This window comes from Symphalangus syndactylus, chromosome 17 (assembly GCF_028878055.3).
Source record: "Symphalangus syndactylus isolate Jambi chromosome 17, NHGRI_mSymSyn1-v2.1_pri, whole genome shotgun sequence".
Taxonomy (NCBI): domain Eukaryota; kingdom Metazoa; phylum Chordata; class Mammalia; order Primates; family Hylobatidae; genus Symphalangus; species Symphalangus syndactylus.
Window position 1 is genome coordinate 87,151,506 of NC_072439.2, and position 26,323 is coordinate 87,177,828.

At 43.2% G+C, this 26,323-nt stretch overlaps 1 protein-coding gene and 1 non-coding gene across 10 annotated transcripts in view; both read left to right on the plus strand.

The window, feature by feature from the left end:
• The window catches only part of MAP3K13 (mitogen-activated protein kinase kinase kinase 13), a 206,514-nt gene that overhangs the window by 159,239 nt on the left and 20,952 nt on the right, over positions 1-26,323 (plus strand). For all 9 annotated transcript variants that reach the window (XM_063621924.1, XM_063621920.1, XM_063621923.1 and 6 more), the window contains 7 exons: positions 1,441-1,632; positions 7,184-7,342; positions 9,555-9,713; positions 10,638-10,746; positions 21,267-21,376; positions 23,466-23,582; positions 24,542-24,679. In XM_063621924.1, the coding sequence (XP_063477994.1) occupies positions 1,441-1,632; positions 7,184-7,342; positions 9,555-9,713; positions 10,638-10,746; positions 21,267-21,376; positions 23,466-23,582; positions 24,542-24,679 (984 nt within the window). The remainder of the gene's footprint in view (positions 1-1,440; positions 1,633-7,183; positions 7,343-9,554; positions 9,714-10,637; positions 10,747-21,266; positions 21,377-23,465; positions 23,583-24,541; positions 24,680-26,323) is intronic.
• On the plus strand, positions 214-314 carry LOC134733391 (small nucleolar RNA U13). Its single transcript, XR_010116836.1, has one exon. It is a non-coding gene; the product is annotated as a small nucleolar RNA U13 (small nucleolar RNA).

Consider the following 26,323-nt stretch of genomic DNA (forward strand, 5'->3'; position numbering starts at 1 on the left):
CAGCCTAGGTGACAGAGAGACTCCGTCTCAAAAAAAAAAAAAAAAAAAATTAGCCTGGCACGGTGGTGCACACCTGTAATCCCAGCTACTTGGGAGGCTGAGGCAGGAGAATCACTTGAGCCTGGGAGGCGGAGGTTGCACCACTGCACTCCAGCCTGGATGACAGAGCGAGACTCTGTCTTAAAAAAAAAAAAGTTGTATATTGTTTTTCATATTCTTTTGTGATTCATAAGCATGACTGGGTGTTCCCACTCATGGGTGAGATGTGCCTCCCTCCAACCTTGTTACGACGTCAGCACATTACCTGTCTGACATGAAAAAAAAAAAAAGAAATGTTTTTCAAAGATCATGTAAGATGGAAAATTGAGTCATCTTTGGGTCCTCAGTCTGGTTAGTTATTTTTAATTTGAGTAATTTAAAATTCAGCAAATAATATTAAAAGTAGAAGTATTTTGTCTGAATTATCTTTCTGTACACTCGTTAAACCCTCTAAAACTTTAAAAGGAAGAAATTTTTAATTATTCCTTTTTTTTTTTTTTTTTTTTTTTTCTGAGACAGAGTCTCACTCTGTCACCCAGGATGGAGTGCAGTGGTGCGATCTTGGCTCACTGGAACCTCCTTCTCCCAGGCTCAAGCGATTCTCCTGCCTCAGCCTCCCGAGTACCTGGCATTACAGGTGTGCACTACTATGCCCAGCTAATTTTTGTATTTTTAGTAGAGACGTGGTTTCACTATGTTGGCCAGGCTGGTCTCGAACTCCTGACCTTGGTGATCCACCCGCCTTGGCCTCCCAAAGTGCTGGGATTACAAGCGTGAGCCACCGCGGCCTGCCCAAATTATTATTATTTTTTATTTTTGAGATGGAGTCTAACTCTGTTTCCCAGGCTAGAGTGCAGTGGGGCAATCTCGGCTCACTGCAACCTCCACCTCCCGGGTTCAAGCAGTTCTCTGCCTCAGTCTCTTGAGTAGCTGGGACTACAGGTGCGCACCACCATGCCTGGCTAATTTTTTTGTATATTTAGTAGAGACGGGGTTTCACCATCCTGGCCAGGCTGGTCTTGAACTCCTGACCTTGTGATCCACCCGCCTTAGCCTCCCAAATTATTCTTAATGATCTAAAACAACACGGTATCCAGCCTGCACAAACTTCAGAAAAGTGTGCTGTTTGTCCCGGAATGGAAGGGTCCCACAGAAAAGGCACCAGACATAGCACAGCATATAGATAGCCAGAGTGAACAAAACAAACAAAAATTGTCTATGTGCGTCACAGAGAAACCTGTAGACTAGAGAAGTTTCAATGCTAATTTGAGAATCAGGAACTATTATCTATACACATTTTTAAAATAATTTGGGTATAGAATTGGTTTTTATTAAATATTCTTTATACATATGTATACATGTATGTGTGTATTGATGTACATGTTTGTGTTTTCTTGGAAGGGGTGTTTGTACTCAGGCCCCATGTTATTGTATTATCATGGAATACTGTGCCCATGGACAACTCTACGAGGTCTTGCGAGCTGGCAGGAAGATCACGCCTCGATTGCTAGTAGACTGGTCCACAGGAATTGCAAGTGGAATGAATTATTTGCACCTCCATAAAATTATTCATCGTGATCTCAAATCACCTAAGTGAGTTCTGGGGCTAATGTTTCAGCTATTTTGTTTTGTTGTTTTGAAATAAGAATTTTTATCAACCTCAGCTGACATTTTCAGGCATCACACCTTTAGCTCAGCTTCAATCAGCACAGTGGGTAATTCTGTTTGCGCGCCTCTTGGGTTATTGTTGACCTACCTGCTTACCTGTAGGGCAGATACGTCCAGGTACCTGAAACCACTTTTCCTTTTTGGTGCTTTTAAATCATACAACTGTGAAACAAAATTCATTATTATCTGAAGTATTCACCTTCTATCATCTCAGATAGCTAATGCCAGACCTTCCCGCTTGAAGGCTTGATTCGTTCTTTTCCATGTGTTCAAAAAACTTTTCAAACTGAGTTTCAGAAATGTATACAACAGGATAAAATGGATAAATAAGAAACAGGCTAGCTGGGTGGAGTGGCTCACGCCTGTAATCCTAGCACTTTGGGAGGCCAAGGCGGGTGGATCACTTGAGGTCAGGAGTTCGAGACCAGCCTGACCAACATGGTGAAACCCTGTCTCTACTAAAAATACAAAAAATCAGCCAGGCATGGTAGCAGGTGCCTGTAGTTCCAGCTACTTGGGAGGCTGAGGCAGAAGAACTGCTTGAACCTAGGAGGAGGAGGTTGCAGTGAGCTGAAATCGTACCACTGTACTCCAGCCTGGGTGACAGAGCAAGACTCTGTCTCGAAAAATAAATAAATAAATAAATAAATAATAAAAATAAAAAGAAGCAGAGGCAAAGGAAAAGTAAAAACATTAGAACTAAAAATTGTTCACAAATTATATGCTGTAAGATTCTGTAGACGTGGATTACAGATTTGGCTTTGAGCTTCTAGTGTCTAAGCAAAGGAGGAAATAAACAGTTACAAGGTTCACAATGGCCATAGGAAAAATAAACACTGGCTGTGTAAGAGAAGCAGGGCTGTTTCTAGTAATCTCTGTTTTCAAAATGATTTCTTGGCTACTAATCACTTTAAGAGGAGTGTGGCCGGGAGCAGTGGCTCAGGCTTATAATCCCAGCACTTTGGGAGGCCGAGGCGGGCGGATCACGAGGTCAGCAGATCGAGACCACGGTGAAACCCCGTCTCTACTAAAAATACAAAAAAATTAGCCAGGCGTGGTGGCGGGCGCCTGTAGTCCCAGCTACTCGGAGAGGCTGAGGCAGGAGAATGGCGTGAACCCGGGAGGCGGAGCTAGCAGTGAGCCGAGATTGCGCCACTGCACTCCAGCCTGGGTGACAGAGCGAGACTCTGTCTCAAAAAAAAAAAAAAAAAAAAGAGGAGTGTGTAGTTAGTTCCCCAAATTGCATGAAGAAACAAATTGATAAAATGATTTATTTCAGTATAATTCCTATTTTTAAACATTATTTTTATTATTTATCATCACATTTTGGGTTAGATGAGCAGAGGATTAATCTCTTTTCAAAATATATTTGTAGCCTGGGCAATATAGTGAAAACCCATCTCTACAAAAAATTTTAAAAATTAGCCAGGCATCGTAGTATGAGCCTATAGTCCAAGCTACTCAGGAGGCTGAGGTGGGAGGATCACTTAAGCCCAGAAGGTCAAGCCTACAGTAAGCCATGATCACACCACTGCACTCCAGCCTGGACAACAGAGCACAACCCTGTCTCAAAAAATAATAAAAATAAACATATATATTATATATTTATTGTATATACACACACACATATATATTTGCATAGTGCTTTCATGGTTTATAATATCTTGGGGGGATCCATTATCACATCTTTGATCCTGGCAAAAACTGTGTGAGATACGTAACAAGTATTGTTATTCTTATTTTATGTAAGGGAAACTAGAGCTTAGCCCAAAGTCATGGGGCTAGGACTTGAACCTAGAATTTCTGAACCGAAGGCTACTGCATTCTACCTCATTATGTGAAAGTAGGGGATTCACAATGAATCCTTCCTTTCCTCCATGGACGGTGTAAATCAATCCTTCATTATAAACTTCAAAACAGCTCTTATCCGGCCGCCCCGTCCGGGAAGAAATGAGGAGCGCCTCTGCCCGGGCGCCCCATCCGGGAAGAAGTGAGGAGCGCCTCTGCCCGGCCACCCACCGTCTGGGAAGTGAGGAGCGCCTCTGCCCGGCCGCCCCGTCTGGGAAGTAAGGAGCGCCTCTGCCCGGCCGCCCCGTCCGGGAAGTGAGGAGTGCCTCTGCCCGGCCGCCCCGTCTGGGAAGTGAGCAGCGCCTCTGCCCGGCCACCCCGTCCGGGAAGAAGTGAGGAGCGCCTCTGCCCGGCCGCCCCGTCCGGGAAGAAGTGAGGAGCGCCTCTGCCCGGCCGCCCCGTCCGGGAAGAAGTGAGGAGCGCCTCTGCCCGGCCGCCCCGTCCGGGAAGAAGTGAGGAGCGCCTCTGCCCGGCCGCCCCGTCCGGGAAGAAGTGAGGAGCGCCTCTGCCCGGCCGCCCCGTCTGGGAAGTGAGGAGCGCCTCTGCCCGGCCGCCCCGTCCGGGAAGAAGTGAGGAGCGCCTCTGCCCGGCCACCCATCGTCTGGGAAGTGAGGAGCGCCTCTGCCCGGCCACCTATCGTCTGGGAAGAAGTGAGGAGCGTCTCTGCCTGGCCGCCCCGTCTGGGAGGTCTACCACGGAGGCCAGAAGCAATGTGGGGGCTGGACGTGGTGGCTCACGCCTGTGGTCCCGGCACTCTGGGGGGCGAGGCGGGTTGATCACTTCAGGCTAGGAGTTCAAGACCAGTCTGGCCAACTTGGCGAAACATGAAGAATACAACAGACAAACCAACCAACCAACTCAGTGACAACAAAACAGGTCTACCCTGGAGTCATACTCTAATTTTTTCTATTTTCCTCCCTTTCTGATCCTTTATCCCACTTTCTTTTTCTTCCTCTTCCTTCTCCCTCTTCTTTGTCAAATAGAGGATTGAGTTATTATCACTGATCCATATAAAGTCCCTCTCTCATTTATTTTAACTCCCACCCCCCATTTCTATTCCCCAACTTCCCATGTGCAACCTTCCTAATATGTTTGATACGCATCTTTTTGTTTGTATGTATTTTTAGAAAATGTTTATTGTTTTTGTATGCAAAAAAAATTAATAAAAAAAACAGCTCTTATTTATCACCATCATTCTCAGTAATATTTATTACAGTGCTTAGTTGACTGAACAACCTCCTCCTTGCTTTACTTGCAAGTAAACATGATTGCGTAGTGTTCATTTCTTCCATTCACATTCTTACCCTGTTGCTTTTGCCATCCAGTGCATACATGCAAAGGACATGAACTACCTGACGGCCTCTTGGAATGGTCTCCTTTTTAACCAACTTGTTCTCCTGGTGAATTAGTCTTACAGGGAAGGAGTCAGGAAGCCGTAGAATAGAGTAGTAATTGGGTTACCCAGTAAGCCTTTCCCTCTATTAGCAATAACACTCCCAACCCCAGCAGCGTTGGCTTCTTTAGGTTTCAAGCTGACTTTGGGAAGACAGAGATCAATCTGACTTGCTGTAACAAGAGATCTCATTACCTACATTAAATCTGCAGGCTCTGTGACCCCAACTTTGTCTCAGAGAAGATTTCAGAAAAGTTCTAATGTTACATTTCTCTAGTCTCCTCCCAAGTCCATCCTCTCTTGTCACACCAACAGAGGCAGAGAGGAAGTTCCCAGAAAAAGTTCCCTCTTGTAGGGGCTTACTGCCTACTCTCACTTTCACGGTGTATGATATCAATTCTCCAATTCTCTCATATATCCCATAATATTTTAATCCTTATGCATTTTCACTAAAACTAACACTGTTAAATCAAAACTCCTAAGTTATATAAATTTTACATATTAGGTGCAAAACCAGGGCACGGAGGATGGTATTCAAAAGCAATTGTAAGCTCTGAGCTATTTGGTAAATAGCCATTGGTGTTGGGGTTGTGAGCATGGTAAATGTGAAGGAATCCCTGGTTCAAATGGAGAAGCAAGGGGATAGAGGCAGATGCTTTCTGCCTCACAGCCTCCTCAATTCTGATACTAGTTGAGGATGAAGCCTCTTATCACTTTTTTTTTTTGAGACGGGGTCTCACTCTGTCGCCCAGGCTGTAGTGCAGTGGCGCGATCTCTGCTCACTGCAAACTCCACCTCCCGGGTTCACGCCATTCTCCTGCCTCAGCCTCTCCGAGTAGCTGTGACTACAAGCGCCCGCCACCGTGCCTGTAAGCCTCTCATCATTAAACATAGGTCCCTAGATCATTAAAGCCTCTGAAACCCTAAGTCATTAACTTTCTAAAGTTCTGAACAGGTTATTTCAAGTGAATTCGATCTAATGTGTGAAGCTGTCAATTTGGTACCGGATTGTATTCATCTTCAAGGCTGGCAGAGCACTTTGCCTCAGGTCACATTTTCAGATAACTACTATGACAAGTAAAACAGGACCCGTGTGGAATTTACTTAAGCTTGGATTTATTTCTGCTTTTCCTTATCAGCACTAGTGAAATCTCAGCATATATATTAGCCTTTTAATGTCATGAATCCCAAACATCATGGTCTCATTCATGATATTAGTTGGCTATCATTTAAACAGTGTTTTAAAAGAAATATTCTTTTTAGTGGGCTGGCTAAAGCCAGCAAGGATGGAAACCAATATTTATTGATAACGGTGCCTTACGTATCTTACCTCATTTAATTCAAATGAAAATTCAATGAGATTGTTGTTACAGGTCTACCATCCCTTATCCAAAACTCTTGAAGCAAGATATTTTCAGAAAGGCAGTGCACTACCTTAGACATCCAGCGAGGTCTGAAGCAGTACCCTAAAATCAACCACGTTAACAAATCTGCAGCAAAACCTATTGTTCACACAAAATGGGATGAAGAAAGCAAGTTTGCCTTATACATGTGAAAAAAATATAAACTGGTTGAAAACTTTTTGCATTTTCAAATTGTGGATAAGACCTGAAGAGTCTCCATCCTACACATGAGAAAACTGGCTTAGAAGAGTTAAGTAAGGCCGAGCGCAGTGGCTCACGCCTGTAATCCCAGCACTTTGGGAGGCCAAGATGAGTGGATCACCTGAGGTCAGGAGTTCAAGACCAGCCTGGCCAACATGGAGAAGCCCCATCTCTACTAAAAATACAAAAATTAGCTGGGCATGGTGGCAGGTGCCTGCAATCGCAGCTATTTGGGAGGCTGGGGCAAGGAGAAAATCCCTTGAACCCGGGAGGCAGAGGTTGTAGTCAGCTGAGATCGTGCCATTGCACTCCAGCCTGGGCGGCAAGAGTGAAACTCTGTCTCAAAAAAAAAAAAAAAAAAAAAAGAGTTAAATAATTTGACAAAGGTCACACAGCAAGTGGAAGAGGCCGAATAAGACTAGGTGTTAAAAGCCCATTACGCTAAACTGCTTCACAAGTATGAATGATGCTATTTCTAGTGTATAGCCAATACCCCAGTGACATTGGAAACTGCAAGCTGAATGCTACAAGATAGGAAGCAGCAGATAAAGTCTTCAGTTTCAGCCATTTAGAATCATGGTTTTCATTAGTACTAATGATCTGGATGTTTTCTTTTTATTTCTTTTTAAAGTGTTTTAGTGACCCACACAGATGCAGTAAAAATTTCAGATTTTGGTACATCTAAGGAACTCAGTGACAAAAGTACCAAGATGTCATTTGCTGGCACAGTCGCATGGATGGCGCCAGAGGTGATACGGAATGAACCTGTCTCTGAAAAAGTTGATATATGGTGAGTGGTGCCACCAGTTGTGCCAACTAAAAAGCCTTTTCCCACTTTCACCTATTAGCACTGTCTTCCTTCAGCACTTACTTTTCCAGAATATTCTTTAGTGTTGCTTACTTTTGGTTGATTTCAGCCTCATATTATCTGAGGTACTTCCCAGTATGGTGATATATGGGGAGAAGGATTGGGGGAATTAGGGTGACTATCCACTCAGTAAGTCATCAGTTTGGGGACCTCAGAATATGCTGAACTTTCTAGGAGACTGAAAGTTTACTTCAAATGATCATTTAGTACAGAAGTCTTTCTGAAATATGTTACATAATTCTCACCTTCTTGAGTAAAGAGCTTACCTATTCTCAATGACTCAGGTCATCGTTACACATATCAATGATGTACTTTGCTATGACACAATTATGTTCTCTAGACATGTTTGAGATGTAGGAGGTTGTTTTGCCCTTTTATTGAACAGCCTCTATAGGCTATGCCTTTAAACAAAATCTTTTATAACATTTCCTCTGAGGTTGCAAGTCTTTTCTATTAACAGTATTTTTCCCTGTGATAGCTTTTCTTCTACCCCTAAAATTGGCAACTAGTAACTTTTAGGCTTCTCACGCTTGTAATCCCAGCACTTTGGGAGGCCGAGGCGGGCAGATCACGAGGTCAGGAGATCGAGATCACGGTGAAACCCCGTCTCTACTAAAAATACAAAAAAAAAAAATTAGCCGGGCGTGGTGGCGGGCGCCTGTAGTCCCAGCTACTCAGAGAGGCTGAGGCAGGAGAATGACGTGAACCCGGGAGGCGGAGCTTGCAGTGAGCCGAGATTGCGCCACTGCACTCCAGCCTGGGCAACAGAGCCAGACTCTGTCTCAAAAAAAAAAAAAAAAAAAAAACCAAAATAATAGCACGTCAAAATTGCATGTAATACCAGAGCAAATAGGATAAAGTAGAAATGTGGGGTCATTTGTAATTTAGATAATCATTACCAAAGTACCCTCCTTGAGGATTACTAATTGATGTTCCCACCGGAAATGTGTAAGAGTGTTTTCTCAGTCTCACCAACAAAATGTGCTAAACTCTTGGATTTTTGCCAATCATAAAGGTAAAAAAATGGTATCTTGGGTGCATTCCTCTTAGGATAAGTGAGCCTATACATTTGTTCATATGTGTTAGAGCCATCGTATTTTCTTATTTGTGAATGACTAATAATCTTTGCTCAGCTTTCTGATTTTTACTCATAATTTATCAGAGTATTTTCTATATTAAGGAGATTCACATTTTGTGTAAATTGTAGATACTTCACATTTTGTTATTTTGCTTATGGTATTTTTTTTTCCGTGTCAGATTTTGAAAATACAGTTTAATTTCTCAATTTCTCCTTTTATGGCTTTTAGATTTCATCGTTTAAAAAGTCTTTAAAAGCCAGGCACAGTGGCTCACACCTGTAATTCCAGCACTTTGGGAGGCCGAGGTGGGTGGATCACTTGAGGTCAGGAGTTCAAGACCAGCCTGGCCAACATGGTGAAACCCCATCTCTACTAAAAATACAAAAAATTAGCTGGGTGTGGTGGCACGTGCCTGTAATCCCAGCTACTTGGGAGGCTGAGGCAGCAGAACTGCTTGAACCCAGGAGGTGGAGGTTGCAGTGAGCCAAGATCGCACCACTGCACTCCAGCGTAGGTGACAGAGCAAGATTCTGTCTAAAAAGGAAAAAAAAAAAAGTCTTTAACACTCCTAGATAATTTTTTAACTCCTTATTTTTTAGAAGATTTTTATGGTTTCATTTTTCTACTTAAATCTTTGATTCATGTGAAATTTATCTTGATTTATGGTGAGTTATAGATTTAATTTTTTTCCCAGCTGTTCCAACAACATTTCTTGACTAATCAATTTTTCCCCACTGGTTTGTGATGTCACTCCTATCATACATTCAATTCCTAAATGTATTTGGTTTATTTCTGGATTTCTTGTCCAGTCCATTATTCTGGTGCTCTGTTCACACACGAGAGTTAATTATTCAGGTTTTAATTTCCGGTAGTGTTGATTACCCCACATAGATTTTTTTTTTTCAGAGTTGTCCCAGATGTTTCTGTTTTTCTTATAGCAATATTAGAATTTTAAAACTGGGTATATGTACTAATTTGATTTAAATTAATAAAGAGCTAAAATACAAATCCGTCTTTCTGAAACTCTTCTGTCCGTGTTCCCGGCGCTACTGCAGGTCTTTTGGAGTGGTGCTTTGGGAGCTGCTGACAGGAGAGATCCCTTACAAAGATGTAGATTCTTCAGCCATTATCTGGGGTGTTGGAAGCAACAGCCTCCACCTTCCAGTTCCTTCCACTTGCCCTGATGGATTCAAAATCCTTATGAAACAGACGTGGTAAGAATATTGTCTCTAAAACAATAGGGAGGTGTCTAATGTGTATTTGGAGTAAATCTCCTGGTGGTGGAAAGAATAGGAGCTTTGGAGTGGGAGAATCTGGGGTTCAAATACCAGCTCTGCCCCTTTCTATCTATGCAATTTTGAGCATGTTATCCAATATCAGTTTTCTTATTTGTAAAACAGAGACAACACTGACTCATAGAGTTATTGTGTTGTAATTAATTAAAATTTAGAAATAAAGAACTTGGTATGATTATCTTGAAATAGTAGGCCTTGGTCAATGATAGCTATTATTTCTTTGCTAGTCCTAATGGACTATTATTAAATAGGTCACTGATCCTAGATTTCCATTTCATCATTAGAGGTATCTCATAATGACATTTTCCTTTTGCTCTTCAGTATATCAAAACTGTACTGCAGGGCAGCCAGGCACACAATTACAGGTGGCTCACACCTGTAATTCCAACACTTTGGGCGGCAGAGATGGGAGGATCGCTTGAGGCCAGGAGTTCAAGAACAGCTTGGGCAACAGAGTGAGACCCCATCTCTATTTTAAAAACATAAAATAAAATAAAATGTAAATAAAAAACTGTACTGCAGGGCCAGGCATGGTGACTCATGCCTGTAATCCCAACACTTTGGGAGGCCGAGGCAGGAGGATCACTTGAGCCCAGGAGTCTGAGATCAGCCTAGGCAACATAGTGAGACCCCATCTCTGAAAAAAAAAAAATACATTTAAAGAAATGTTAAAACTGTACTGAGATACAATTCAGTTATGCTATCCTGATATAATGGAGTACAGCTGGTTTTACTCAGATATAGCCATTTTGAAGTAAACAGTCTTTTTCATAAAGTAAAATAAAATCTTCATTCTCCTGGACACAACTTTTGAAATGCACAAACTGTCTTTTTCACTTTTAGGCAGAGTAAACCTCGAAACCGACCTTCTTTTCGGCAGACACTCATGCATTTAGACATTGCCTCTGCAGATGTACTTGCCACCCCACAAGAAACTTACTTCAAGTCTCAGGTAAGTTGGGAAACTTTCTACCAGGTGCTACTAAACAGATAGAGAACTCTCAGTGAAAAAGAGTAACTCTTAGAAGGGCCCATTGTGTTTGTTATAATAGTTATATAACTATTCATTGTGAAACAATAAATAGGTTACTTCACACATATGACATCTTAGAGTTTTTAAAGCATTTAACATATATTAATAACTCATTTGAACAAGCATGTGTTGGCCAGGCGTGGTGGGTCACGTCTGTAATCCCAGCACTTTGGGAGGCCGAAGCAGGCAGATCACCTGAGGCCAGGAGTTCAAGACCAGCCTGACCAACATGGAGAAACCCTGTCTCTACTAAAAATACAAAATTAGCCGGGTGTGGTGGTGCATGCCTGTAATCCCACCTACTCGGGAGGCTGAGGCAGGAGAATCGCTTGAACCCAGGAGGCGGAGGTTGTGGTGAGCCGAGATCATGCCATTGTACTCCAGCCTGGGCAACAACAGCTAAACTCTGTCTCAAAAAAAAAAAAGGAAAAGAAAAAACGTGTCGAATATCATCCTTATAGTGGCTTCTGGTAAGACTGCTGAATAGAAAAGAGAAAAAGAAGATACAAAAGCTGTAATGTACATACATCTGAGTTAGGATTACTGTCAACCTTCAAGAAATATTGTCTTCTTTGGAGTAGAAAAGCTGAAGTACAGAGGTGGGAGGTTAAATACCAGAATGAGCCTATGATAGAACTCAGCCTAGAGAGAACCTTTTTTCTAAGTGTGTCACCTAGTAGTTCCAAATAAGTATAATTTAATGATTCTGTTAGCCTCTACTGTACTACAAACCATCTCAAAACTTTTATTTTTATTTTTTGAGACAAGGTCTCACTCTGTCAACCAGGCAGGAGTACAGTGATCTGATCTCAGTTCACTGTAGCCTTCACCTCCCAGGCTCAGGCAACCCTCCCACCTCAGCCCCCCAAGTACCTAGGACTACAAGCATGCATCACCACACCTGGCTAATTTTTGTTTTTTGTTTTTGTTTTTTTTGGTAGAGACGTGGTTTCACCATGTTGCCCAGGCTGGTCTCAAACTCCTGGGCTCAAGCGATCTGCCTGCCTCGGCCTCCCAAAGTGCTGGGATTACAGGCATGAGCCATTGCCTGGCCCCATCCCAAAACTTATGGCTTACAACAGTGAGCATTTATGTGTATGTAGCTCATGATTCTATGGGTTGGCAATTTGGGCTAGGCAGTTCTACTGGCTTTGACTGGGCTCACTCATGTGTCTGTGGTGAATTGTCAGGTCAGCTGGGAGGCTGGCTGGTCCTAGGACAGTCTCATTCACACGCCTGACAATTGGCTGGCTATTAGCTAGAGCACCTTGCTTCTCCTCCACGTGGCCTCTATCCCTGCAACAGGCCACCTTGGGCTTGTTCACATGGTGTTCTCAGGGTGACAAATGTAGCGAGAGAGCAAGTCCCAATGCACAAGTGATTTCCAAGCCTGTGCTGCATTATTCCTGCTAATGTTCCATTGGCCAAGCAAGTCACGGGCCAACCCAGATTCTCGGGATTGAGAAACAAGCTTCACCTCTTGACCAGAGAATCTGCCATAGCACGTTGTAAGGGCACGGATCTGGAGAGGGGAAGAATTGGTGGCAATTAAATTAAAAGGCTGCAAATGCCATAAGGATTGGTCCTCTAACCACTGTCAATGTGGATAGGGGATGGTAAGAGATGAATTTTTTTTTAATTTTATTATTATACTTTAAGTTTTAGGGTACATGTGCACAATGTGCAGGTTTGTTACATATGTATCCATGTGCCATGTTGGTGTGCTGCACCCATTAACTCGTCATTTAGCATTAGGTATATCTCCTAATGCTATCCCTCCCCCCTCCCCCCACCCCACAACAGTCCCCGGAGTGTGATGTTCCCCTTCCTGTGTCCATGTGTTCTCATTGTTCAATTCCCACCTGACTTGGAACCAACCCAAATGTCCAACAATGATAGACTGGATTAAGAGATGAATTTTTTATAAGGCCCTTACCCCTTCCAGACCCAGGCAATATCAAAAGGGATGGAACTATAACTTTCAAAATAAATGTGATGATCCTGAATTATAGCTGTATGCTTATAGAACATAACAAAATTATTACCTAATTTCTCATTTCTCATATAGCTGTATCTCAATGTTATTGTGCTTCAGAAATGAATTTTTGTAAAGTGAATCGCATCTCCCCGCTGACTTCCAGTATCATTTCAAAGATTCATTCTCAGAAAAGACATTTTACTAGCAATTGGCATTTCAGCCTCCTTCTCATAGCCCCCCATCCCTGAAGGGCGATGAGTTTACCCACCAGGAAAGTATCTGATGAAAACAGTCCTGGATTTTGGGAGGGGCATCATCCCTGGGAGCTGAACAAGTCCTTAAATATGCTTTTCACTTTGGGAGGCCTAGGCGGGCAGATCATGAGGTCAAGAGATTGAGACCATCCTGGCCAACATGGTGAAACCCCGTCTCTACTAAAAATAAAAAAATTAGCTGGGCGTGGTGCCACACATCAGTAGTCCCAGCTACTCAGGAGGCTGAGGCAGGAGAATCACTTGAACCTGGGAGGTGGAGGTTGCAGTGAGCCAAGATCGCGCCACTGCACTCCAGCCTGGGCGACAGAGTGAGACTCCGTCAAAAAAAAAAATTATATATATATATGATATATATGTTTTTCTACCTGCCCCTACCAGAGGCTTGGAGTACTTCTGTGGCGTCTGCCTATCAGACAGATATTGAGGAATATCTTAGTAAAGGCATAGGTTTTTGTTTTTTGTTTTGATTGCAGTTCCTAAGAAATGATAAATCAGAGACTCCTGTCCTGTTACCAAAGTTCTAACACACTCTCTGTGATCCATAAACTTAGATCTCCCCACAACTGTGTCTTTAAATCGTCAGGCTTGCCCCTATTGTTTTTTACTATTTCTAAGAAATTATTATGTAAGTAAAGTGTTTGCTTTCAGAGGAAATAGATGAGGTAGGAGGTTGACTTCATGACATTTCCTACATTCTTTGATACACATTCAGATCAATTCCCTTAGCACTATCACCCATCTGTTCAAATACATGTAGGTATGGGGGCACTGGGTGAGAAATCTTTCAAGTATCTTCTGTTAGTAATCAGAAAAAACACAACCTTTTTGTGAAATGAAAGAGAATAATAGTACTCTCTAGGAAATCTTTCGAACTTTAAGATATGGTTGCAATCACAGCTTGCTGCTGCTGCTGCTGCTTTTTTTTTTTTTTTTGAGACAGAGTCTCGCTCTGTCTTACCCAGGCTGGAGTGCAGTGTCGCGATCTCTGCTCACTGCAGCCTCCACCTCCCAGGTTCAAGCAATTCTCTTGTCTCAGCTTCCAGAGTAGCTGGGACTACAGGTGTATGCCACCACACTCGGTTAATTTTTGTATTTTTAGTAGAGACGGGGTTTCACCACGTTGGCCAGGCTGGTCTCGAACTCTTCACCTCAGGTGATCCACCCACCTCGGCTTCCCATAGTGCTGGGGTTACAGGTGTGAGCCACCATGCACAGCCAACTTTGCTTCCTTTACAATAAAACTGTACGTACCATAATTTTGAAAAGCAATTTCTGATGATGGTATTAAGTCACAAGCCATTGAGACAGTCAATATAAGTTTACATATTTGGAAAAACTTCCAGTTCTGAACAGATGTTACTTAAGTCCTCCTAAAACGTCACTTCTGAAGCCAGGCCCACATTTTGAGAACCTACCACGTGCAGAGCCCTGTGCAGGGCAGCTAAGTCACCACAGTCGGTGTCCTCACCCGAAACTGCTCCCAGATTATCAAGATACCCATAGCATGGAGCACTAAAATTGAACTCAGAAAAGGTTCTCTTGGGAAAAGAATAGGAAAGAAAAGGAGAGGAGAGAACAGGAGAGGAGGTCAGAAGAGGAGAGAAGAGGGGAGAAGAAAACTGAGTACATTAAGCATCTATCTTAGCTCAGGCTGCTACAACAAAATGTCACACACTGGGTGGCTTAGAAACAACAGAAGTTAATCTCATGGTTCTGGAGACTGAGAAGTCCAAGGCACCAGCAGAGTTGGTGTCTGGTGAGGGCCTGAGTTCTGGTTCATAGGTGATGCCTTCTCACTGTGTCCTCACAAGGTGGAAGGGTGAACAAGCTCCCTTGGTCCTATTTGATAAGGGCACTTTTCTCATTCATGAGGGCTCTGCTCTCATGACCTAATTACTTCCCCAAAGTCCCACCTCCTAATACCATCCCCTTGGGGTTAAGATTTCAGCATATGAATTTAGAGGGAACACAAACATTCAGACCACAGCAGCATTTTTTCATATTCACTTATTCTTCTTCCACATTTTTTCCCAACGTAAAATGTCTCTTCTCCTTAAATAGCTCCAAATCTGCTATTTTGCTACCTCCTAGAATTTTCTCAGTATTTATAAGTCAATTTGTCTCTGGATCTGAAAGTGAGACCACCTCTAGCTAATATGAACTGGCTAGTGAGGTACTACAAATAGCAAGAGACCTTTAGTCTAAACCCGGTCCTGTCACTTCATACTGTGTGGTCTTGGCTAAGTCACTCAATTACACCAAACCTCAGCTTATTCACCAAAACAATGAAGATAATCCTATCTTCCCTTCCTTAGGGAGTTTCTGGGAGGAGCAAATGAAAAGATAAAACTGCAAATGCATTGTAGACCATCAAGAACAGTTTGATTGTAAGATGTCATTATTCTTGGCTGGCCACAGTGGCTCATGCCTGTAATCCCAGCACTTTGGGAGACCGAGGTGGGTGGATCATTTGAGGTCAGGAGTTAGAGACCGGTCTGGCCAACATGGCAAAACCATGTGTCTGCTAAAAATACAAAAATTAGCTGGGTGTGGTGTAATCACTTGTAATCCCAGCTACTTGGGAGGCTGAGGCACAAGAATTGCTTGAACCCAGGAGGCAGAGGTTGCACTGAGCCAAGATCAAGCCACTGCACTCCAGCCTGGGCAATAGAGCGAGACTCCATCTCAAAAAAAAAAAAAAAAAAAAAAAAAGATGCCATTATGTCATTATTCTTGAGTTGCATATGATAGCATAAAACAAAAACAAAGGTGTCATTATTTAGCTTAATTTTTGTAGCTTTGTACTAAGTACAAAAATTAAGCCTCCTTTGGGTTGTTACATTCTGGATTTTTTTTCTGATGAACTCCTGAGATGAAGAAGATGGCAGCCAGGGAAATCCTATTGTGTTTGACTTTATCCTGCCCCTGTAGGGAAGACCTGGCTTTTTGGCAGGCACATGCTCTTTCTATAGTCCTCTTGTACCTGAGGCCTTGCCTCCTCCTGCCTGCTAAGATCCTCTCAACATCAGTTATCAATCAATTTCTACCAAAACTTCGGTCAAGAGGTGCTGCCAAGAGCCCAGCTGACTCCTTCCTGAGAGAAAATGCGTCATTTGTTTTTCGTCAACAGCACATGCATAAAGATGTAGACTATACGGAGCAGATAAACAAAGCAACCAATTTCAATACAATATTAGATTCTGCCAAAGCTATTGCTTCGTTGCTAGACAATCACCCATTTCTCCAAATAGGCAATTACTGTTCGTGGGATTCAATTAACATTTGATATGAGTCTTCAGAAAACGTTTTCACCCAATTCCAGATCCCAGCTGCTAGGTGGATCGTGTGCCTGGCTTTGAAGCTCTCTCACCCCCCTGCCTTTGCATCATTCTAGTGTTCTCTTGAGTGCCATTGTGACCACCCAGAAATGCAGGGACTGGGAGTTGCAGAGACACCCCAAATCTGAGGTTAGACTCTGCTGCCTTAAAAGTAATCTTCTTGTGAGGGAGCAGATACGTATGCAGAGGCTGGACACACACATCAGGAGAGGAGTCGTGTGCCCAGAAAGGGTTGGACTGGACCCCACTATGGCTTTTCTGATCACATCTGATTTCCCTCTACTAAGCCCCCCACATCTTGCTTCTCTACTCCTTAAGCTAGGCTGGAACTGACTCAATTTGTTTTTTGTTGTTGTTATTTACTTTTTTAAAAGTGTGGTAAAATAAAGATAGTATAAAATTTGCCATTTTAACCATTTAAAAAAAATTTTTTTTTGAGACAGAGTTTTGCTCTTGTCACCCAGGCTGGAGTGCAGTGGTGTGATCTCAGCCCACTGCAACCTCCAACTCCCAGGTTCAAGCTACTCTCCTACCTCAGCCTCCCGAGTAGCTGGGAATACAGGCACCTGCCACCATGCCGGCTAATTTTTTGTATTTTTAGTAAAGATGGGGTTTTACCATGTTGGCCAAGCTGGTCTTGAACTCCTGACTTCAGGTGATCCACCCACCTCAGCCTCCCAAAGTGCTGGGATTATAGACATGAGCCACCACGCCCAGCTGACTTTAACCATTTTTGAATGCATGACTCAGTGGCATTAATTACATTCACAATGTTGTGAAATTGTCACCACTATCTGTTTCCAAAAATTTTCATCACCTCACTCAGCAGTAACTCCCCATTCCCTCCTCCCCACTTCCCCCAGTAATCTCTATCTTCTGTCTCTATGAATTTGCCTATTCTAGGTTATTTCATTTAAGTAGAATCATACAATATTTGTTCATTTGTGCCTGGCTTGGTTTCACTTGGCGTGTTTTCAAGGTTCACGTATTTTGTAGCACGTGTCACAACTTCATTACTTTTTATGGCTAAATAATATTCCATGGTATATATACCACATTTTGTTTATCCATTTGTCTATTAATTCAACTTCATTTTGACACCTATACAGTACTCCCCACTTATCCGTGGTACATTCCACAACCCCCAGTGGATGCCTAAAACCTTGAATAGTACAGAGCCTGACTGCTGTCCATCAGAACACGTTTCTTTTCATACCTTCCACCCACAAGTGTAATGTCTCTTCTATCTTAACTAAGCTCTGTCTTTACTCTTTATTTTTATTATTATTTTTTGGAGCAACCCTATTAACTGATTAGGCTCTTATCAATACTGTGGACAGTAGAAGAGCAACGCTGGTTCTGTTCCAGGGTATCTCAGGCCTTGTAGTGAAATGATAGGAAATGCCCCTCCACTCCTAGGAAGGTGGCTTTGTTACAGGTCAAGCTCTGCAGGACTCCTCCCACCCTTAGTCTTCTCTCTCAGAGGCTCCTCGATAGCTGTGCAAATTGGCTTTGGGCTTGCCCATCCTCCCTTTCTTCATATGTGCCCAGACATGCCTGAATTGCAGATTAAGCTCAAATTGGAACTCCTTTTCCATGAGATTCTAAGTATATAAAATGGAACTCGAAATCAACATGTGCCAGGAATAGGATACCTTCGGGGGAAACACATTATTCATCAGTACCTGGTGTTTTCCCATACGTCCTTTTTTCTGTTCACAGGAGGGAACTTCTTTCTGGAAACCTACTTTCTTACAGATTTCAATCTTCAGAAAGTTCTCCTTGAGTTTCTCATAATTATAAGCTAGATGTCAGGAGATTTATTTCCTCTAGAATTAAAACAAATCTCATCTGTGATATAAAATTCCTCACCACCAGAGGGAGGTACTCCTTTTCTCGTCCCTTCTTGAAGTATTTTAGTAGGATACAGTGACAGTTTTGCACAAAAGAGGATACTTCAAGACACAAATCTGACCCTCTTATTCTTTTTTGGTCTAACTACTTTCACTTGTCATTCTTTTGCCTCCTAAAGCTCAAATACTCCTCCTGCTCCATGACTTTGATCTGAGGATTGAGAGAATAGCATTACCAGGGGCTCAACCAAACTTTCGTTTACAGCTTAGATGCTGTCAAAGGTCACTATCGAACAATGGAGTAGTGTATTCTGATGAGATTGGGCACGTTCAGGGTGGTATGGCCATAGACTGCGGTAGTGTATTCTGGATCTTGGCTTTCTAATGACATTGTTGGATAGATTTGCTGCCTGAAAGTCAACCAACCAACAGAAACTTCTCTCCAGTGTTCAACATATATGTGGGAAAATCTAGCATATTATCGAACGATCATTTTTTGCATGATTAAAATATAATTTCCCCTATAAAAATAGATGAGAAACAGCTAATTTGGGGAAAACCTTCTATAAATCCACAATTACCTAAGAATAACTTCTTACTTGATCCAGAAAGATACTCTTTCTATTATTGTGGTAAAAACACTTAATGAGAGCTACTGTCTTTTATTTTATTTTATTTTATTTTATTTTATTTTATTTTATTTTTTTCTGAGATGGAGTTTCGCTCTTGTTGCCCAGGCTGGAGTGCAATGGCATGATCTTGGCTTGCTGCAACCTCTGCCTCCCAGGTTCAAGCCATTCTCCTGCCTCGGCCTCCCGAGTAGCTGGGATTACAGGTGCATGCCACCACACCCAGCTAATTTTTGTATTTTCAGTAGAGACAGGGTTTCACCATGTTGGCCAGGCTGGTCTTGAACTCCTGGGCTCAAGCAGTCCTCTCACCTCAGCCTCCCAAAGTGCTGGAATTCCAGGCATGAGCCACTACACCCACAATAGCAATTAGGGATTGCTATTTTTTTTTTAATTTTTAAAATATATATAGGCAAGGATGTAGAGAAACTGGAACCCTTGTACACTGTTGGTGAGAATGCAAAATGGTGCAGCTAACATGGAAAACAATGGGGAGATTCCTCACCAAATTCAAAATGCAGCTACCTGACGATCTGGAGAGATACTTTTTAACATGAATCTAAAGGTAGTAGAATAATTTTAGGAGAAGATTATACAATTAGATACATTTAGTTACAAATCTACCCTTCACTGGAAATTATGTCTCACTGGCTTCTGGAAATGGAAGACAGTCTATACATAATATGAGGAAACGTATTTCCGCTGTTTCTCTCTGTGGCCTATTGCCTGTAGGCCATATTCCAGTAGTGGTTTTTTCTACCCCCTAAAATTTAGGTAAAATTAGCTTGAAATTTCATGCCCTGTGGAAAGCTCAATGTCCTTTCTAATACTTCTGTACATTTCTGGGAGAGTGATAATTTCATGGCTGCTCTGCCTCTGCCTTCTGAAAATTCTTGGTCCCCACCCCTGCTGCCTTGTGGTTGTGCCTTTATCTTTGTCCCATATTGACCAAACATTCAATTCAGCACCTTTCTTTAAAAAACAAAACAGGGCTGGGTGCGGTGGCTCATGCCTGTAATCCCAGCACTTTGGGAGGCCAAACCGGGTGGATCATTTGAGGTCAGGAGTTCAAGACCAGCCCGGCCAACATGGTGAAATCCCGCCTCTACTAAAAATAGAAAAATTAGCTGGGCATGGTGGCAGGCACCTGTAATCCCAGCTACTCAGGAGGCTGAGGCAGGAGGATCACTTGAACCCAGGAGACAGAGGCTGCAGTGAGCTGAGATCATGCCACTGTACTCCAGCCTAGGCGACAGAGCAAGACTCCATCTCAAAAATAATAATAATAATAATAATAAATACACAAATTTTTTTTTAAAAAAGCAGTCATCCAAAGTCTAGGTAAATATCAGAGACCTCACTGAAGGTTTAGAAAATTTAAAGAAGTTTACGTTTTGAACAACTTAAACCATGTATTAGACATCCATCTCTGTTCGAAAAATTTTGTCAAATGACTAAATTGCTTGGCCATTCTCTTTCCTCCTCCTCCTTCTCTCCTTTCTGTTCTTTCCCTCAACTCCAAATTCCCATATAGTTTCTTATATTTCTATTCTAATTTCCTGCTATTCATGCCTGTAGGGTCTTCTACTCTAGATATTTTCTTAAGATACTTTCCCAAACAAAGCCTAGGAGGAATTCTGGGGCCAAAAAGATGTTCGTAATCTCACACACACACATACATTTCCATGTGGTTATCAGAGCTATTTTTTTCTGGCCAGGCTATCTCAGCCACCATCTTGCCTTAAAGTGAACTCTTTTATTCCAAAAGTGATGGCCAGCATGCCAGCTGTGATGTTCCTCATAGTCAGTGCTGGAGGAAAACTCAGAAAAAGACAGCATCATATATTGGAGTAGAAATATAGAAATGGGCTGGGGCATGGAGATATAGTAGCAGGAGATATTTTGCTGTCAATCAAATCATATTTATTGAACATCTTTTCTGAAAAAGGCTCTTCAGTAGAAGCATGCAGGGAAAAAAAATCTTGTACGTGACTTTATGAATATATCAGGGATAGAAACTCCAGGAATTAGGCCAGGCGCGGTGGCTCAAGCCTGTAATCCCAGCACTTTGGGAGGCCGAGGCGGGCGGATCACGAGGTCAGGAGTTCGAGACCATCCTGGCTAACACGGTGAAACCCTGTCTCTACTAAAAATACAAAAAAATTAGCCGGGCGTGTTGGCGGGCGCCTGTAGTCCCAGCTACTCGGGAGGCTGAGGCAGGAGAATGGCATGAACCCGGGAGGTGGAGCTTGCAGTGAGCCGAGATCGTGCCACTGCACTCCAGCCTGGGGGACACAGCGAGACTCCATCTCAAAAAAAAAAAGAAACTCCAGGAATTTATCAAAATCTAATTTGTCCTTACCCAGGCTGAATGGAGAGAAGAAGTGAAAAAACATTTTGAGAAGATCAAAAGTGAAGGAACTTGTATACACCGGTTAGATGAAGAACTGATTCGAAGGCGCAGAGAAGAGCTCAGGTCAGCTAATCCCTCCTTCCCCACCTCCCTTCATCCCCGGGTCTTCAGATGTTAACAGGCACCCTTATCATAACCACCATTTCACTTTCCACACACATTTCACCTCTGCTTTTTATTGTTATGCTCTTTAAAAGTTGCCCCAAAAGTTAGCCTTCCTTTGTATCTCTTCCTATCCTTTCTTTCCAACTCCATTATCTTCTTTTATTATGTCTCTGCAACAAAGATTCTTGAAACAATGCTATTTAATATTCAGCCAGTGTCCTAGGTGCCATGGAATTCCAGACATGTATGATTTAGTCCCTGGCTTCAAGATGCTTATAATCTATTAAGAGATATAAGGCCAGGTGCAGTGGCTCACACCTGTAATCCCAGCACTTTGGGAGGCCAAGGCAGGCAGATCACTTGAGCCCAGGAGTTTGAGACCAGCCTGCCCAGCGTGGCAAAACCCCATCTGTACTAAAAATACAAAAAATTAGCTGGGTGTGGTGGCGCACGATGCCTGTGATCCCAGCTATGCAGGAGACAGAGGCATGAGAATCACTTGAACCCAGGAGATGGAGGCTGCAGTGAGCCCAGATTGTGCCACTGCCCTCCAGCCAGAGTGACAGAGTGAGATTCTGTCTCAAAAAAAGAGAGAGATAAGACATGTTCATGAATAATCACGGATATGGTTTGGCTCTGTGTCTCCACCCAAATCTCACCTCATATTGTAACTCCCATAATCCCCATGTGTCAAGGACAGAACCAGGTGGAGGTAACTGGACCTTGGGGGCGGTTTCCCCCGTGCTGTTTTTGTGATAATGTGTGAGTTCTCAGGAGATCTGATGGTTTTATAAATGTCCGGCATTTCCCCTGCTTGCACTCAATCCATCCTGCCGCCCTGTGAAGAAGGTGCCTGCTTCTCCTTTGCCTTCTGCCGTGATTGTAAATTTCCTGAGGCCTCCCCAGCCATGCAGAACTGTAAGTCAATTAAACCTCTTTCCTCTATACATTACCCAGTCTCCGGTATTTCTTCATAGCAGTGTGAGAACAGACTAATACAATCACATCTGAGTCAGTTCTGAATGCTATAACAAACTTTAGACTGGATAATATATAAACAACAGAAATGTACTGGTCACAGTTCTGGAGCTGAGAAGTCCATAATCAAGGTGCCAGCAAATGCAGTGTATGGTGAGGGCCCGTTCTTCATAGATGGCACCGTCTACGTGTCCTCACACCTCAGAAGGGCAAAAGGGCTCCCTCAAGTCTTTTTTATAAGGGGACTCATCTCATTGACAAGGGCAGAGCTCTTATGACCTAATCACCTCCTAAAGACCCCACCTATTTATTTATTTATTTTGAGATGTCTCTCTCTGTCGCTCATGCTGGAGTGCAGTGGCACCATCTCAGCTCACTGCAACCTCCACCTCCCGGGTTTAAGCGATTCTTCTGCCTCAGCCTCCTGAGTAGCTGTTGCAGGTGTGTGCCACCATGCCGGGCTAATTTTTGTATTTTTAGTAGAGACAGGGTTTCACCATATTGCACAGGCTGGTCTTGAACTCCTGACCTCATGATCCACCCGCCTCAGCCTCCCAAAGTGCTGGGATTACAGGCGTGAGCCACTGCATCTGGCCGACCCCACCTCTTAACATTATCATCTTGGGTGTTAGGTTTCAACATATAAATCTGGGGGGACACAAACATTCAGGCCATACCAACCACTATATCACACAGGGTCTGGGCCATGGCTAAGTGTAAATGAGTGATCATGGTGTTGCCTTTAACTGCATATTTCCATTAACATATGAGTCTATTCTACTGTATTCTTATTAAGATAGTGACGAATTATAGACAGATTTTTATCTGTGGCCCTCTTGGCTACTCTGTATGGCTGATGGGCTCTTTAGGATAAACTAAGTGGAGAGCTTAGATTTCCCACCTCCCATTCCATTTTGTCTGAGTTACTGCACTGGACAAGGGAGGCTTAAACTAACAGGGCCCTTGGGCAAATGCTTTTGTGATCAATCATCCTGTTTCTTATTTCATCAAGTGGACTTTTTTCTCCCGAACTTGGTTGGCCTGGCTGACCCTGTGTTTTCTTTGATAGGCATGCACTGGATATTCGTGAACATTATGAGCGGAAGCTTGAGCGGGCAAATAATTTATACATGGAATTGAGTGCCATCATGCTGCAGCTAGAAGTGCGGGAGAAGGAGCTCATTAAGTATGTATCCAGACCCGTGTCTGTTCTTGCTGATTTGAGTCTGTCAATCAGCAGAAACGTACTACCCCTCCATGTTGCTGCTACTGAGAACTGGCAGATATTTTATTCATTCACCCAGCATTCCTTCCGGGATGTGCTATGCACAGGTCCCTGCCCCTGGCGAGGTATACAAATAAGTGGAGTTGCCACAGAGCAAGTTATAGGGGAACATGTGCTTGGCAGTCATTTGCTGCATAGGGAAGGGGTCTGCATTTCAAGAAGAGCACAGTGGGAAGAGCGGGGAGCCGATTACCCTCTGGGGAAATGTGTTGGCTGCCGAAAGTGGTGTAAGGTACTCCTGATGGTGGCAAGAAAACCCTGGGAATCCTGACCAGATAAGCAGCTACTGAAAACAAGCAGGACTTCTGCCATTGTATTATGTTGGGGAAATGAAAGTGATTGTTAGTGTCTCAGTCCATGAGCTGAAGAGCAGAATGAAGTCAGATTAATTTGAATTTAGTATTTGCTTTTGTTTTGTTTTGTTTTTGAGATGGAGTCTTGCGCTGTCACCCAGGCTGGAGTGCAGTGACACAATCTCAGCTCACTGCAACCTCCGCCTCCCGGATTCAAATGATTCTCCTGCCTCAGCCTCCTGAGTAGCTGGGACTACAGGTGCACGCCACCACGCCTGGCTAATTTTTGTATTTTTAGTAGAAATGGGGTTTCACTATGTTGGCGAGGCTGGTCTCGAACTCCCAACCTCAGGTGATCCACCCACCTCGGCCTCCCAAAGTGCTGGGATTACATGCGTGAGCCACCGAGCCGGGCTGTTTGTTTGTTTTTTAAACCCGAATAGCAGCCTTGTTATGCAAATAGCTAAATGTGGCCGGAATCTGTGGGTAGAATTAGCCAGTGAAAATATTCTGCCTATCCTTTCTGTCTGCAATGACTGAGGTGTGGCTTTTGCCTTTATTCTGCAGGCGTGAGCAAGCAGTGGAAAAGAAGTATCCTGGGACCTACAAACGACACCCTGTTCGTCCAATCATCCACCCCAATGCCATGGAGAAACTTATGAAAAGGAAAGGAGTGCCTCACAAATCTGGGATGCAGACCAAACGGTGAGACACCTGTACAAACGCAGTATTCAGATAAATGGGGAAAGAGCCACCTACAAATCCATTCTCACAGGATGGCGGATGTGGCCTCTTCTGTAGCTCAGCAGATGAGTGTAGAGATACTCATCTCTAGGTAAAACAGAGTAGGAAGGTGAGAGAGTATCACAGACTTTAGGAATCTAGCTTTTACATCTGTGGCATAAATATTTATTGTCTTAGCATGGAAAGAAAAATAAACTGGGGGCCAGACAGACCTGGATGCAAATCCTGGACCTGCCTTATAAGCTGTGTGACTTGACCTCTGTCAACCCCAGTGTCCTCATGGATAAAATGGTATAATTACAGCACATGAGATTTCTTTTTATTTTTCTGACCTCTAGGACACAGAATTGGATTAGTCATAATTCTTGCTTTACAACACAATTGACCACACATGGCCTACTTTTATTCACACATGTAGTTCATTCTTTTTAATAATGTGGAAAGTACCTGCAAACTCACTGTATTAGTCCCTTCTTGCATTGTCATAAATACTTGACCGGGCGCGGTGGCTCACGCCTGTAATCCCAGCACTTTGGGAGGCTGAGGCAGGCAGGTCACGAGGTCAAGAGATCCAGACTATCCTGAACAACATGGTGAAACCCTGTCTGTACTAAAAATACAAAAATTAGCTGGGTGTGGTGGTGCCTGCCTGTAATCCCAGCACTCCGGAGGCTGAGGCAGGAGAATCGCTTGAACCAGGGAGTTGAATGTTGCAGTGAGTTGAGATCACGCCACTGTACCCCAGGCTAGTGACAGAGCATGACTCTGTCTCAAAAAAAAAGAAAGAAATACCTGAGACTGGGTAATTTATAAAGAAAAAAGGTTTAATTGGCTCATGGTTCTGCAGGCTACACAGGAAGCATGACAGCTTCTGCTCAGCTTCTGGGGAGGCCTCAGGAAACTTATAATCATGACGAAAGATGAAGGGGGAGCCAGCACTTCACATGGCTGGAATAGGAGGAAGAGAGAGCAAAGGAGGAGGTGCTACATTCCTTTAAATAACCAAATCTCATGAGAACTCACTCACTCACTATCATGAGAACAGCACCGAGGGGACGATGCTAAACCATTCATGAGAAACTGCCCCCATGATCCAATCACCGCCCCCCCCCACCAGGCCCCACCTCCAACAGCAGGGATTACAATCCGACATGAGATTTGGGTGGGGACGTAGACTCAAACCATATCACTCACCATGGAAACAAAAGCAGCGGCTTCGATAATTACCTATATCTAACCATATGGTTCCCCTCATTGTACCCTAGCATGGGAGTTCTGTGAAGTTTAAATAAGATAACATGTATAACATGTGAAATCATCTATCAAATCATAGGTGCTCAAAAAATGTATTTTGGGATAGTTTAAAAAAAGATTGCCACTTTCCCCTTTTTACTACATATTTGCCTTATATTAGTTTAACCTTGGAATTCTCTACCTCCCATTTTTCCTTACCAAACTCTGTAGAGACTCATTCCTCCCAAATAACAGAGGGCTGGCTCTCTCCTAGCTAAGTTAATGTAAAGGGAAGGAATGTCCCTAAACCTAGGGTGTAGACCCAATAGAGAGATGTGAGCTAAATGCAGTAAGAATAGGGGTCACGAGAGA